General features: G+C 42.8%; 1 protein-coding gene across 4 annotated transcripts in view; it reads right to left on the bottom strand.

Annotated features, from left to right (window-relative positions):
* RBM28 (RNA binding motif protein 28) overlaps positions 1-16092 on the bottom strand; it is a 30477-nt gene continuing 14385 nt past the window's right edge. For 2 of the 4 annotated variants that reach the window (XM_007177197.3, XM_057550180.1), the window contains exons 11-19: positions 15317-15390; positions 14385-14520; positions 13340-13404; positions 11385-11543; positions 8971-9120; positions 8581-8655; positions 5068-5327; positions 4387-4486; positions 1-1596 (exon numbers count right to left, since the gene is read on the bottom strand). In XM_007177197.3, coding sequence (XP_007177259.2) covers positions 1462-1596; positions 4387-4486; positions 5068-5327; positions 8581-8655; positions 8971-9120; positions 11385-11543; positions 13340-13404; positions 14385-14520; positions 15317-15390 — 1154 coding nt within the window. In that variant the 3' untranslated portion in view covers positions 1-1461. The remainder of the gene's footprint in view (positions 1597-4386; positions 4487-5067; positions 5328-8580; positions 8656-8970; positions 9121-11384; positions 11544-13339; positions 13405-14384; positions 14521-15316; positions 15391-16092) is intronic. The other 2 variants (XM_007177198.2, XM_007177199.2) reach the window with 2 other exon arrangements.

Genomic DNA, 16092 nt, shown 5'->3' with positions numbered 1-16092 from the left:
TTCAGCAATATGTATTTTTTTAATTTAGTGATTCAAACATCATTTAATAAAATAAAATAAAGGCAAAAAAAAAAAAAGAAAAGAACTGTGCAGTAACTCTTCCAGCAGTTGAATGATGTTTTAAACATACTGGGCTGCTAAACCTGTCAGGAGAAAAATCTGGATCTAAGAAAATCTGGCAAAGCTATCTGAAATGAACCCCAATTTTTATCTTATCCTAAATGTTAAGATTATTTTTAAATGTTAATTTATAGATATTTGTACACTATGGGAAAAAGTGTGTGGTGAGCAGACAGCTGGCCAAGGGAAAACAGATCAGAGGCCGGGCAGGCTGTGGATCTTCTATTTACACCTTTAATAAAGTGTCTGACTCCCTCACAGAGTACAGGTCATCCTAGGGTTGATGGGTTGCCAAGCTGCTGCCAGAATATTTCGAACTGCCCAAGTCGCACTGTCTCAAGGTAACTCTGGAGATACAGCCTCTGTCCTTTAGTTCTCTCCAAAAGGTTTCAGTATTTCATGGTCTCTCTTTTACCCATCTTTAAACCAATTAAGGGCATTTCTGAGCATTCGCTGGTTTCCCAAGATACTGCAATGAAACAGCCATATCCCTAGGTCAGCAATGGTTCTGAAGAAAGCATCACTTACTATGGCACTAGACTGGACTGGGGAATTAAGAGCTTTGTGCTGTATTTCCAACTCTTTCTCTGGCCATGCTCACTGCTCTCTCCACCACCCACCACCTCTCTTGAGTCCTCAGGAGGAGGTGCTGCAAGAGAGGAAATGCAGGTTAGCACCACCCAGGCTAGTGTCTGTGGGCCACTGCCAACTGATTTCTAGTTAACTACCAACAATTACCCACTCATTTGGCAAACAATTATCAGGTGTTGCTCCTGGCCAGGTCCCATGCCCTCAATTACTTTCCAAGTTTCTCCCACCCTCAAAGATTAGGTTGGAAATCATGTTTCTCTGTTCTTTCTTAATCGATTCCTGCAGTATGTAGGACTACATGCCTGAATTAGAGTTAGGAATATCAAAAACATTTATAAATAATAAAGGATTCCCATATATTAGAAAGGAGAGTCTGTTATTCAAAAAGCCACAAAATATCTCATTTAGAGAAGACACTTAACAAAATATACATCTTAAAAATTCAGCAGTCAAGAATGCTTTTTATAATTGTTCCCATTTGAGCAACAAAGAATTAAAATGGATAAGAATTATAAACACAACTTCACACAAAATATGCAAGAAGCATCACCATGTTTTTCTGAGATTCCTCTTTGTGGTTATCTAACCACACACCAGGGAGGGACCAAAGTTTAGATGTGCCCCAGTCGCAGTGCCCCAAAGTGGCAGTGCACTCAAGGAGTTTCCTTCCCTCAGTAATGACATGGGGGAGACGGGGAGGCTTTACCCAGAAACACACAATCCAGCTTCTTACCCAGTCTGCTAGCATCATCAACTGTCAAACCATTTGCTCCTCTTTGCAAGAGGAGCTCCTTTAGAAGGTCCCAATAACTTCTGCTTATATTGTTCGACCAGCTGGTTGAAGCGAATTTCTGTCTTGTTTCCCTTAGCTTTCTTCCTAGGTACCTACAAATGAAAGGTAAGGAAACATAAGATAATCAGTTTTAAGTATTAAGTATTACCTTACTCTTAGGCCAGCCAAGGGAGAAAGTAGGTTCAGAGATCTTGTCCACCACAAGAGGGACTTCCAGACAGTGACCCCGCAAGAATCATCCATTGGTAAGAAATCAGACCAGGAGTGCCTAAGAGAAGGGCCCCACTAAAATACCGTGTTTCAAAGGCCTCTCCCCCTTCAATTCCCAAATGTTCGCACGAATCTCCTCCAAGATGAGTCAGCCCCAAGTCTGGATGGTCTTGCTTGTCGTCCTTTCCCTCACCAAGAATTACAGGGTTTCAAAGACAGCTCTATAAGATAGCCTGATGGGTCAGAGGCTTCCCAGAGACACAGATTTCTTGAGTAGGATGAGAAGCTAATGCTTTTGTACCCTTCAAAGAAAGGAACTAGGCAAGAAAAAAAAGAAAATTTGACTTCAAATGATCAAGAATGCAGGACCACCACTTTCTATTAAGAACTAGGGCTCCTTGGAAGCTAATGCCACGGTTGACGAAGAAATAGATACGTTGGGACATCCGGTCGTACTAGAAAGTAAGGACACTATCAAAGACAGGGTCATGGGCTTCCCTGGTGGCGCAGTGGTTGAGAGTCTGCCTGCTGATGCAGGGGACACGGGTTCCAGCCCTGGTCTGGGAGGATCCCACATGCCACGGAGCAGCTAGGCCCGTGAGCCACAACTACTGAGCCTGCGCGTCTGGAGCCTGTGCTCCGCAACAAGAGAGGCCGCGATAGTGAGAGGCCCGCGCACCGCGATGAAGAGTGGCCCCCGCTCGCCGCAACTGGAGAAAGCCCTCGCACAGAAACGAAGACCCAACACAGCCAAAAAATAAATAAATAAATTAATTAATTAATTAAAAAAAAAAAAAAAAAAAAAAGACAGGGTCATGTCAGAAGGACTCAGTAGTCAACCTGAAGGGGTTTCTGCTGGCCTCAGATGGGACAAGAATAATGACTGCATCTGACTGAAACACATCAAGTACATAAAAACTCAGGAATTCACAATACTAAAAAAAATCTTACTGGTCATCAGAGGAGGTTGGTAGGGCAACAACTCATTACTCTGGAAACTGATAAAAGGAAAAAAACAAAATCAAGTATTTACCCTGCCTTTCCTACACAAATGATATTTCATGGGAACCAAACAGTTGACGAGGGAAGATTCTTTTTTCTAGAATTCTTCTTAAAAAACACAAAAGCGTTGATAAAATTAGAAAATTACCATTCTGCAACTCGTATTGAAATATGGATCTAGATAGCAATCATCAGTGGGTGCTAAGACCCTTAGGTGGGAGGCTGATGGGGGACTTTACAAATGGAGGGATAAGGTAGACAATTCCTAAACTTACTGATGAATCACAGCATCACTAAAAATGGGGCAACCAGACACTATGCACCTTATGGTGCAATGCAACAGAAAGCACACAGCACCACCTATGAAATACTCTCACCAAGAAAACTGAACTTGAATCTAATCAAGCCTCTAGATCTAACAACCAGTTTGTAGGCAACATGGGGTGTTAGAGGAACAAGTTAAATGACAGCACAAGGAAGAAAGCAACTAAATTCAAAATGTAATACATTCTAAGGCTAAGGACCTGGCTTATCCAACAAATTAACTGCATGGAAAAAATCGGGCTGGATGTAAGGAAGACTGGATATTATAGGGGAAAAAAAAAGATTTAAGAGATTTAAAAACGAAGTATAAGGAATTCCCTGGCGGTCCAGTGGTTAGGATTCTGCGCTTTCACTGCCGTGGCCCAGGTTCAAAACCTGGTCGGGGAACTAAGATCCCACAAGCTGTGTGTGGGGCATGGCCAAAAAAAAATTCCGAGTGTAACATGTGGACTTTGTTTGGAACCTGATTCATACTAACCAACTTAAAAAATGTATTTTTGGGCTTCCCTGGTGGCACAGTGGTTAAGAATCTGCCTGCCAATGCAGGGGACACAGGTTCAAGCCCTGGTCCGGGAAGATCCCACATGCCGCGGAGCAACTAAGCCCGTGCGCCACAACTACTGAGCCTGTGCTCTAGAGCCTGTGAGCCAAAACTACTGAGCCCATGTGCCACAACTACTGAAGCCCACGTGCCACAACTACTGAAGCCCACATGCCTAGAGCCCGTGCTCTGCAACAAGAGAAGCCACAGCAATGAGAAGCCCGCGCACCGCAAGGAAGAGCAGCCCCTGCTCGCAGCAACTAGAGAAAGCCCGTGCACAGCAACGAAGATGCAACGCAGCCAAAAATAAATAAATTTTTTTAAAAAATGTATTTTTGAGGCAACTGGGAACGTTTTAATATGGGTTACATATTAGCTATTAAGAGCTTCTTATTAATTTCATTAGATGTGATGATGGCATAATATGTGTTTGTGTATATGTGTGTTTAAGGCCTGATCAGCTCGAGATGAATTCAGAGATATTTTTCTGAGCAATACGCCTCATTTCCACATGAGGCACATTTACAAGTGAAGTAGAATTCGCTTTAATATATTCACAGGGTGGGGTGGGGTGGGGGGGTAGGTAAAACAAGATAATTGTTGAAGCAGAGTAACCAATACATGGGGTTCGTTTTTTCTCCCCACTTTTAGGACCGTGTACCTCCACATCCTCTAAAAAGCTGCAATCCTGTACATAACTGCAATCTAGAAGCCCTTTCCTTCTGCACAACTAATCACGGCACAAGCGGCTGCCGACCCCAGCAGAGCTGTGCCATGCCGAAGCCTCAGGGCCTACAGAACTTACCTGCTTGGAAGATAATTTCTGCTTCTCTTGCTTCCAGTGGTTTATCTGGGGGTTTGCCTTCTTGGGAGGGAGAGGCTTCATTTTGCCTTTGTCCCGTAACCTGAAACAATATGGTCAAGTGCCACCCTGAGTTCCTCCTCTAATTGGGACCCCTGAGATTTTTCTCAGCCCAAAAGATAAAGTGCCTTTTCTTACACTGGCTCTTTCTAAGCCCATGAGAAATCATGCTAAAAAGGGATACTGCAACAGAATGTCCTATGGCTCAACATCTGTATACTTGTCTTTTTGTTTTGGCTTAAAACCTCAAGGGGATCTCAAAAACCCTCATATACTTAACAAAAATTTTGTCAAGATCGACTTCTGTTGACAGCACTCATCTGTTGTCCCAAACAGAAACCTCAAGTAGATGGGCCTCAGCTGACAGAGACCGCCATCAGGACAGGAGGAAGCTCTTCAGAAGAGGAGAAAAATCGCATGAAAGCCCGCACTGGAAGGCTCCTCTGAGGCCCCCTCTGCCGGTCCTGTTCCGGCCTCCATTTGGTCCAAGAGTGACTGTGCGGGGGTAGAGATACTTCATGCGGGACTGGCGCACACTAAGCTTCCCTTTCATCCAAACGAAGCCACAAAGAGGAAAAAGGGCGAAGCAAAACAAACCCTCTGAGCCGCCATCCTGCATCTCACCTAATTTTGGGGCCTCGGTGTGAGGGGAGCACCAGGACCTTTCTTCTCTTCTTCCCATCAGACAGCTCCACGTGCTCCACTTCGGCCTTGGTCTGGAAGCCTGTCCACGAGACAGATCCTGCCTTCTCCTCCTGCTCCGTGGGGGCCTTGCTTTGTTGATGCATGTGGTTCTGAGCTGTTTTCTGTTGCTGTTTTTTTCCAAGCTCTGGTTGTTCTTGCTGGGGCTGCTCACCAGTTGCCGACCTGGGTTTCACTTTTTGCTGCATAAGACAAGAGAATGCCATTTAGTTACTAGGTGAGGTTTATTTGCTGGAAATACTCAGAAGAGGAATGAGCTAGTGAGAGAAGGGGAATTCTTCCCCCAAACAGTTAGAGACTATAGGAAAGTGAATGCAAGTAGTTCACAGGCCCTGAAATAGTAACAGATGGTTACTGGGTGGGGGACATAAAACAACCATTTCCCTTTCCACACGCAGAAATAGGGGAAAAGTACAGGTATGTCCAAAATGCAAAAGCCAGTAGAAAATAGGCCAGTAGCATGGGACAATTACCAAAGGTGTAACAAATGTATAATGGGAATGAGAAGAAAGAAGAGAAATATTTGAAGTAATAAGAGCTAAAGATTTCCAAACTTTAAGGACAGACACTAAACCACAGATCCAGGAAGCTCAGCCAAAAACCAAACAGGATATTAAAAAAAAGAAAAAGAAAAAAGTACATCTAGGCATATCATATCAAACAGCAGAAAATCAAGGAGAAAATCTTGAAAGAAGCCAGAGGTAGGGAAAATACATTACCTACAGAGGAACAAAGTTAAGATTACATTGGATTAAAAAAAAAAGATTACATTGGATCTCCCTTCAGAAACCATATAAGCAAGAAGAGAACAGAATGAAATATTTAAAGTTTGGGGGAAAAAAATCACCAACTTAGAATTCTTTACCCGTGTAATTATCCTTCAGAAGTGAAGGAAAAACAAAAACTTTCTCAGACAAACAAAAATTAAAGAAATCTGGGAATTCCCCGGCAGTCCATGGTTAGGACTCAGTGCTCTCACTGCCAGGGGCCTGGGTACGAGCCCTCATTGGGGAACTAGGATCCCACAATATGCACAGTGAGGCCAAAAAAAAAAAAACTTTAAAGAAATTTATCACTGGTAGACCTGCCTTGCAAGAAATACTAAATGAATGTATTAAGGGAGGGGAAATGACAGGTCAGAAACTCGAATCCACACAGAGAAAGGAAAAACATTAGAGAAAAGATAAATGAAATGAAGATAAGGAAAAGATGACATGAGAAGGAAGACATAAAGTATGTTACAGATTTATTTTGCACTGAAGTGGGGGAAGAAAAAGAAGATTCATGTGAAATTAATGTAGTAATAATAATGTTATTTTGTCCTTTTCACCTCAGAAATCTAGATAGGCACACTGACACAACAAAGATCTAGTATATGCCTCTTATGTGCCAGTCTCTAAGTGGTAAGGGTACAGATGGACAGAATGAAGTGTCTACCTTTTAGCACTCACAGCCCAGTGGAGAAAAGAGACATCCACAAAGTAAAAAACTAAAAAAAAGTTTAAGGAACTTCATGTAGTACATGTAATAAAGTCTTATCTCTTTTGAGAGAGATGAGGAAATGCTACTTGTGGAATATGAGTATGGAAACTGAGTAGAAGTATCCTTGAGTCAGCGGAGAGGAACACTTTTACACAGAAAGATCAGTATGTACATAAATGTAGGCAACAAATAAGGCAACCTGAATTTTTTTTTAAGCCAGTAGCTACAGAATCACCTCTGACTTAGGCAGTAAATAATTCTATAACTACAATAATAAAGCTGCCTTGAATAATAATAACCAGAACTCAGGTTTTTCCAACCCAGGGCCATTGTATTAACCACTGATACTGCTCCTCTAAAAGTCATGCTCAGGGCTTCCCTGGTGGAGCAATGGTTAAGAATCCGCCTGCCAATGCAGGGGACATGGGTTCGAGCCCTGGTCCGGGAAGATCCCACATGCCGTGGACCAACTAAGCCCGTGCGCCACAACTACTGAGCCTGCACTCTAGAGCCCGCGAGCCACAACCACTGAGACCACGTGCCACAACTACTGAAGCCCGCGCACCTAGAGCCTGTGCTCCGCAATATAAGAAGCCAATGCAATGAGAAGCCCGTGCACTACAACAAAGAGTAGCCCCTGCTCGGCGCAACTATAGAAAACCCGTGTGCAGCAACGAAGACCCAACGCAGCAAAAATAAATAAATAAATAAATTTATAAAAGTCATGCTCATGATATACACCATAAAGACACCAAAACACTGCAAATGTTTGGTATATACGCAAGTTAAGGTATAATATCAATGAGATCTGTAAGAGTTATGGTGTCAAGAATAACCTGGCCTTCTATGTCCTGCGGCAAGATGGGTAAGAGAATGAGTACTGACTGTGTGCTGACTGTGTAGTATGCGAGACAACTTACACGCGTTACCTCATTTAATCCTCATCAACCATATAACATAGATGATGTTAATCCTATTTTTACAAACTAGAAACTGAAGCTGAGAGAGGTAATAACTTGCCAAGGAACTCAGAAAGGGGCAGAGCCTGAGTTTGAACATGAATATTCTTGTTCCCAAAGTCCCTGTTCTTTCCTCTATACTACACTAGATTAAAAAAAGTACTAAAACTATCAGGTGGGCTTCCCTGGTGGCGCAGTGGTTGAGAATCTGCCTGCTAATGCAGGGGACACGGGTTTGAGCCCTGGTCTGGGAAGATCCCGCATGCCACGGAGCAGCTGGGCCCGTGAGCCACAACTACTGAGCCTGCGCGTCTGGAGCCTGTGCCCCGCAACGGGAGAGGCCGCGATAGTGAGAGGCCCGCGCACCGCGATGAAGAGCGGTCCCCGCACCGCGATGAAGAGTGGCCCCCACTTGCCGTAACCAGAGAAAGCCCTCGCACGAACCGAAGACCCAACACAGCCAAAAAAATAAATAAATAAATAAATAAAGTAGCTATAAAAAAAAAAAATTAAAAAAAAAAAAAAAAAAAAAAAACTATCAGGCATCACACTTCTGGAGCCATCTAAGAAGAAAACAGAATTATGGAAGAGATAGCTGAAATCTACAGGTAATGTAAAACTTAACCTTGGCTATTAATTTTGACACGTACCATCACCAAACACTGCAGTACAAGCACTGCTGATTGGTAATAACATCAGTCTGATTCTCCTCTCTCCTTCCTCCCCGTTCTGTGGAGCTATCACAAGCCAGGCCAGCAGAAGAGAGGTGGCCTGCAGAGTTCTAGGGAACTAAAAGTAAAGGGTAACAAAGAACCTAACGAGGAAGAGACCTACTTTAAGGGGGCAGAACCGCAAACTGAACAAAACAGGAGTTTAAATATGGCCTGAAAAAAAAATTGTTTGAACTGAACTGTACACTTAAAAATAGTAAAGTTTATGTGTATACTACTACAATTTAAAAAACAAAGACAGAAAAAACATTTCAGTTCTGTACCAGGCTGCGCTGGATCCTCAGTTCCTTTATTTTAAGTTTCCTTCGATCTTCCAAAGAGAACTCCACTATTGGTCTCTGTGGCAGAAGGGGACAGAAAGTCATTCATTAGATTTCTTAATCTCTGCATGCAATGAGCTGAGCTATCGTCCCACCACTACCGTCTTTCTTGCAAGTCAGAGGATGCTGCTCACTTCACTCTACTTAAAGGCAAGGGGCCAGTTCTGCAAGCAGTCTATCCAGTTTAGTGTTCCTTCTAATCACCTTATCACCTGAATCACTGATCACTCCTCCAACGCCTTGCCACTCTTACCCACCATACAAACGTCAGAGGGTTTTCTGCAAATGGCCCTCAGAGGAACATGCTCCCCCCCCCAACAGGATGAGGCTCACCTTCTGAGGCCCAAAGATTTCTGGATTGTTGTTGATGTGGCGTAGGGCTGCCAGGGCATGCTCGTGCTCCTGGAACTCTGCAAAGGCATAGCCCAAGGACTGACCGTTAATTTTCCCATGAGCTCCTTTAAGGCCTCGCATTACCCGACACTACGAGTAGAACAAGAAAAAGAATCAGTAATTAGAGGATAAAGATCCTTAACAGCTTCAACAAGAAATCAGGTTATTGGAACAGTTTTCATATATGTCACCATCACAACAGTTTTACTGGAATAGCACTTATGAATGTCTGTTTTATTAGAATACACCTACGGAGAGCACAAAACGAGTTAAACAGATATTTTCTTGCTTTCTAAGAGCTTACAGACATCAACACAGACCCACAAATAAGCATGTAAATAAAATAAACTTCCCAAGGAAAAATTATAATAGCTAACTGTTGACACGACAATACACACAAGCTGAGAGGTACATGGTACTTGAGGTTGTATAAGTTAGCACTGAGGCTAAAAAGCCGTCTGTGGATCTCCTCACTGAAGAAACCACTCAGAAAGGAAATTACTGAAGAAGGGAAGGATAAGGGCCTGATGGCTGTAGATAAGAAAGACAATTCAGGTATGGGGAAGATCCTGCCCAACATATAGCCTCAGAAATACAGGAAGGAGCTTCAGCCGTCTTTGCTCAGAGTTCAGATCCTCTCTGGTGTGATTTTTCCCTAAATCCTTAAGCTGTAATAGGCATCCTGGGGCACCGAGGAACAGCAGGATATTTTGGGAAAACTGATTGTTTACATGCTTTTACTCCTGGAAGCTGTAGTTGTCATGTAACAGAGAAGTCTAGGTATTGGATACACATGGATGCTGCATTTGGTGTGTGTCCGGTATCTACTCTGTGCCTAGAACTGTGCCACGTACTGTAGGATAATCAAGAAAGCATAGGGCTTCCCTGGTGGCGCAGTGGTTAAGAATCCGCCTGCCAATGCAGGGGACACGGGTTCAAGCCCTGGTCCGAGAAGATCCCACATGCCGCGGAGCAACTAAGCCCGTGCGCCACAACTCCTGAGACTGCGCTCTAGAGCCCACGAGCCACAACTACTGAGCCCACGTGCCACAACTACTGAAGCTCGTGTGCCTAGAGCCCGTGCTCCACAACGAGAGAAGCCACCGCAATGAGAAGCCTGCGCACCGCAACGAAGAGTAGCCCCCTCTCGCCACAACTAGAAAAAGCCCGCGCGCAGCAACGGAGACCCAATACAGCCAAAAATATATATAAATAAAATAAATAAATTTATTTAAAAAAAAAAAAAAAGAAAGCATAAAATGAGGCTCCTATCCTCAAGAGGCTTACTATCTTACTGAGACACGATATTTACACATATGAAAGAATTAAAGAGAAAATTCAATATAATGCAAATATTGTAAAACACACATACATTTCTCTAAATGATGGCAGGTGTTAAATGTGCAGACTCTTCCTAAGTATTGTGGATGTTAAGTGAGAAATTACACAACTCACCCCTATGCCAGTAACAGCTGAACAGTTACCAAGTTTTACCAAGAGTGGTGTCGGCTACGTGCTGACATGTTCATATTCTCTCCTGGAATTCCCTGAATACCAATACCTTACATTTTGAAGAGGATTTCCAGGAGTAGGAAAATAGTTTACGGTGATGAATCAGAGCAAAGCAGATTCATAATACTGGCTAGGTTACTGATTCAATAAACACTAATCAAGAGATGACTGTGTGCCAGGTATTATGCCAAGAACTGGGCACAATGAGATAACGCCTGCTCTCCGAGAGCTCAGCCTGGTGGGGAGCAATGACCAGCAGACCATCACAGGACATGCAGCAGTCAGCACTATGACAGAGGTACGCAGGGCTGTCGTGGGAGCAGAGGAGAGCTTTCTGTACGCACACAGAGCCTAACCAAGTCTTGGTGTGAATCCAGAGTTTGTCTAGCACAACTGCTGAAGACCCGGTGGCCCCCTACGCTCACCACGGGGCACTGAGGACTCTTACTACAGGGTAAGAGCCTATACGGTAGTGAAACGCCCTTCTAAAGAGCAAAGCACACAGATTATTTTCTCTGCAAGAAAACTAACCTTACAGCACCTGGTATAATGCTGAGAACACAGCAGGTATTCAATAAATGCTTGCTAAATTAATTCATGAGGGCAGAGACTTCCTCACATTCTGCTGCAATTTGGTCAGATGTGAAAGGCAGTTCTTAGAAGAGGTAAAAAAAAAAATTTTCAACCCCAAAAAACCATAAAAATCACCAAACTCAGCCTTGTCTGCTGACAGTGTGTCCAAAAGAAAATCTGTCAATCTGCCAGCACCACAGCCTGAACGAAATACTCGATCTGACCCAGGATGAGTACCTAAGTTCTGAGTGGGCAGGGCCAACTCTCACCTCCTTGATGCGCACCCCCTTCTCCCCTCCAGTGGCATTCAGCAGCAGCTTTCTGAGCCGTTTGTCATCCACGGCCTTTGGGAGATTGTGCAGGCACAGCCTGGTCCGGGAGACAAAGATATTCTGGTCCTTGAGTTTCTGATGCTTCAGCAGCTCAAACTGAAAGAACAACAAATTGTTAACAATACAATCCACCCTTTAAAAATACAGGCTCATAATTCTCCAACAGGTAAGAATCATGACCCCTATCCAATAACCACACATCTAGAAAAAAGGAGGGAAACCACCCACCCTGCAGCCTTATGATACTCAGCACAGGGAAAGAAAGGGTCAAGGAAGCAAGATGATGGTGGGGAGGTGATAAGATCATGGGCTCTGGAGTCAGACTGAATTAGAAATCCATCTCTAACTGGAGAAGCTACAAAAAATTGTTTAAGCCTCAATAATTTCACCTACAGAGTAGAACTGTAGATCAAAATATAAGATCAATCTTTCAGTACTGATGTGAGGCTGCAATGAGGTAATACACATGAAATCCCAAGCTCAAACCTGGCCCAGAGCAAATAAAAAATAATACTGTAGTTAACATCTATGCCAAGCCCTTACCTACCCATCAACTCAAACTAATTACTTAGTCCTTCCAAAAGGAAATGGAATTTCTTTAAAGAATTCTTGATAGAATATTGTCTCATCTCAACTCTGCCACCTTGAGGCAAAGAAACGTCAATGGCCATAGAAACAAACTGCGTCTAGAGTCTCAACTATGCTGCACAAAGCACTGGTCCCAGGGCAACCTGTCTCTAAAGTGAAAGGATGACATTCTTCTCCTGATTTGTTTGTTAAAATTAGCTCAGTAGAAAAAAGTTTTAAATTAAATTTTTTCTTTTATCAAGTCTCTGCTGCTTCTTGTTTGGTAAAGGTACTAACAAATCACAAAATAAACAAATACCCTGGAAATGAATATTAAAAGGGCTATTTGAAGAGGTTATCATGCTTAAATTCAACAGTCTAATTTTTCTCCTAGGAAAAACTGTGCCTGCTCTGAATTACAATGTGTATACTCTAGTGAGCTTTTTGCTAGAAAAATTCACTCTAAGGGAGAATTAAATGTGTCACTATCACACTGTGATCAGAAAAGGGCATACAATGTCCTCCAAATAACCATGATTTCCAGATGTTCACTACCCAAAAAAGTTGAGAACACTAGTCTAGAAACTGTACAGAGAAAAGACATGCTGCCTCTTGCTGTCACTATATTCTCATCTCTGTCCATCATCTTCTGCACTTTCAGGTTCCATAGTTAATTCTGTTAATGATCATGCATCTTTACCATTGTAGGCTGGCTTAGCTTTTTGAAAGTAAGCTATACGGGCAAAAGTAAAAATTACCGGAACAAATATTGCCGAGCAGCAAAGGAACTCAATAGTATCAGTTATCAGTGGAAATCCCATAACATAGAGTTTTCCTAAAATGGTTTTATAATCTGGAGACACCACCCTCCCCCCGTCAAAACAGACATCTTAACTCTCCCTTCCAAGACCCACATCTACACCTCCTTCCCTACTAACTCTAGCCACCCTGACCTTCCTTTATGTTATTCTGCATTTATACTGACACCTAAGCTCTAGGTATCTACTCCATGATCCAGAAGCATACTATCTGGCATTAGTATGCTTAATACTGCTGAGTATTATGCCTAATACTGCTGAGCATTAGGAAAATAAAGAATAAGACCCAGTTCTTATAATGGCATATAATGCTGACATGATATTATGTATAATGCTGGGTTAGTTGCTGTTTTCACCTGTGTGCTTGTTTTCTAACAACAGTGTAAGCAGCACCTGTGACCGATACTTGCTTGGCTCTTTGATGAGCATCTCTAGCATTCAATTATTATTATTTATGGATTTTATTAAGTCATGCAGAACATGAGGACTGGTGCCTAATCTACTCACTCGTTCTCTTTTGGCCATATCAGCAGCACTCACACCCTCTGCAGCCTTCGTCCCAGCACGAATCACTGCAGAAAGAGGGAAAAAGGCCAAGACATCAGCAAGGGAATTTTCACTGAGCAATAAGAGGAATGTGATTTGAATGATGCAAGCTCTCTGTACAGGGCCCTGAGGACTATGCTGGCCAGGACATAGTGGCATCTGGGTAGGTCCAGAAATAGGCTACAGGGCTAAGTTCTTGTCTATGAGCTGCTCTCAAGGACTAAAACTCTCAACATTTTGTGATTTTGTTCCTCTCCTTCCTTTCCCTCGAAGAGTTTCATGCACATGCCCAAAGTCAGATGGAAAGGCCTAGAGGAAGTTCTGGAAATAAGTACATTTTAGGCATCTAGAATGCAAAAATGCTCTACCTATAACCTGTCCTTGGAATTTCACTGCGCATGTATTTGGGAGCCATTACTAAGCAGTGAGATAAGCCAACCTAGAAAACAGCTACATCGTAACACAGGGCCTAGTCTCAAAGGCTAATGGTCTCCCATTTGCTAGTCCAGGCTGGGCAGCTGTGCAGCAGGAGGCAATATTGTGTGACCTAGAGGAAAGGATTCTTTTGTCTTAATTAAAGCTAATTCCTGATTATCTTTCTGACATTAAGGGAAAGGTACTCAGTGCATATTTAAAATCCATGAGTAATCCAAAAGAGTAATTTTAGTCATAATTTTCAACTTCTTCAGAAAACCTATCAGGAATGATGACAAAAGGCAAAGGTAATTTGAGTTTTTCCTCCCTCTTTGCCCTGCTAATCCTCTGACAAAAAGGTCTAAAGGCAAGCAGGCAGAAAGGAGAACGGGACTCGTTAATCCATGAACTGGGTGAAGCCTTCCTAACAGAAAGCCACATCTACTAAAGTGGATTAACAATATATCACTGTTAAAGAGGACGTAGAGTTTTTAATTTGAAACGTGCCCCAAACATACTACTGCCAGGTCACTGTCACAGCAAGGGGCCAGCTACTCAGAAGCCTGGTTCCCATCTCCCTGCCACCACTCACAGCCTTCTCGGGCCAGATAGAGGTTCCGGGTCCCAGTCGGCTTCTTCACCTTCTTTGTCCGGAGCTTTGCAGCCTCATCACGGGTCACTGCCAAGTCAACCTTAAGCTGCCGGCCATCCAGTTTAAGCCCACCACTCTGTAACAGATTGCAACCTCTCTTAAAATTCATGATGAGTAGAAGCTAAGCACCTGACAAGGAACACCAAGGAAAGGGAAAACAGCAAACCCCAATTATGCTGTGGAACCCAACCCCCAGGATGTTTTAGCCCAGCTGGTTGCAAGTAGATCACTGAGCCGAACAGTATTTAGCACAGCTGTGCAAAGGCCACATGTTCGTTTGTTTTAAGGGAGCTGATTAGTCCCAAAGTAAGCCCAAATTGAGGAAAATGATCTGTAAACTGGCAAATTTTTAGTACTCTAAAGAAAGCTAATGAAATGGTAGTATTAACTCTACTCAGGAGAATTTAAGAGACAATGGCAATACAGAGTAACTTATCTCAAAACAACTTATACTTGGTTATAGAACACACAGAAAAATTCTCCATCACCTACACACTTTCTCTCTCAAACATTTACTCCACTTCACAGATGGCCTTAATCCCTTCTTGTCCCAGTGTTTCATGTCATCAGCCTAGGATAGAGACTGACATACAGAGAGTGAACCATAAATAGATTATTATACCTGCTTCCTCACCTGTAAAGTAAGAATAATGATTGTACTTACCTTATATACACCTACAGGGCTGATGTGAGGATTAAATAAAGTAATGCACGTAAAGCTCCGTGCCTAACACACACTACATGCTCAACAAGTGTTAGCTTATTATTATATCATTGACAATAATAATAATAAAGCTTTGTGTAAACATCAGATGTCGCCCCTGGGAGCCACTACTGCCTAAGTTACAGAGTAAAGGAAATGTCTTCCTTACCTCGGTATCTGGAGAGGCAGCTTCGAGGCATTTCTGAGCTGCTTCTTGAGTCATGAACTGGGCAAATGCACAACCTGCACAGAGCGACAAAACTAAGTAGATCCCAAACACCCATGGCCCACCAGGAATCCAAAGACAACACTACAAATGGTGGCAGCCTGACAGAGTGGAGGGCTGGTAGCATCCTTTTGTTTAGTGCTATGAGACTTAACTAAGAAGCACTGTGTCAGGCGCTGGAGGTTCAAAGACAGGTAAGATAGCACACCTGCTCACAATGAAATTTTATCATTACTTCCTTCATCTTTTCTAAGGCTTCTTAGAAACTTTAGTCTCACCATCCCACTCCTTAATAAGAAATATCCACAAGAAATCTAAAGAAATTCCAGCCTAACGTTTAATTCACCATCACTCTCTGCATGCCTATTAGAGGACTAAAAAAACAACCACTTAAGCCTGAAATTAAATTACAGAGCTCACTGTCATCACAGTCACTGGAAGGCATTGTACAAGGACAGATCTAGCTCTTGGAGTAAAAAAAAGTCCCTGGCCTCTATCCCATGAATATAGTGGTGAACCAGAAAGCCGCAAGCTCAACTCTTTTTTGTTTTGTTTTGTTTTCATGAATTCAACTCGACTCATGCTGGAGAATTTCCACACCTTTCACTGGTTAGAGGCAGGGCCAATCAACCCATCCTAATTTTCTGCTCTTGATGAAAAGCAGCTTTTGTAAGAAAAAAAAGTTCACCTTATAGTAAACTCAAAAAAAAAAAAATTAA

This window comes from Balaenoptera acutorostrata, chromosome 7, assembly GCF_949987535.1.
Source record: "Balaenoptera acutorostrata chromosome 7, mBalAcu1.1, whole genome shotgun sequence".
In the NCBI taxonomy this organism is placed as follows: Eukaryota; Metazoa; Chordata; class Mammalia; order Artiodactyla; family Balaenopteridae; genus Balaenoptera; species Balaenoptera acutorostrata.
This window is presented reverse-complemented; position numbering and strand designations above follow the sequence as displayed.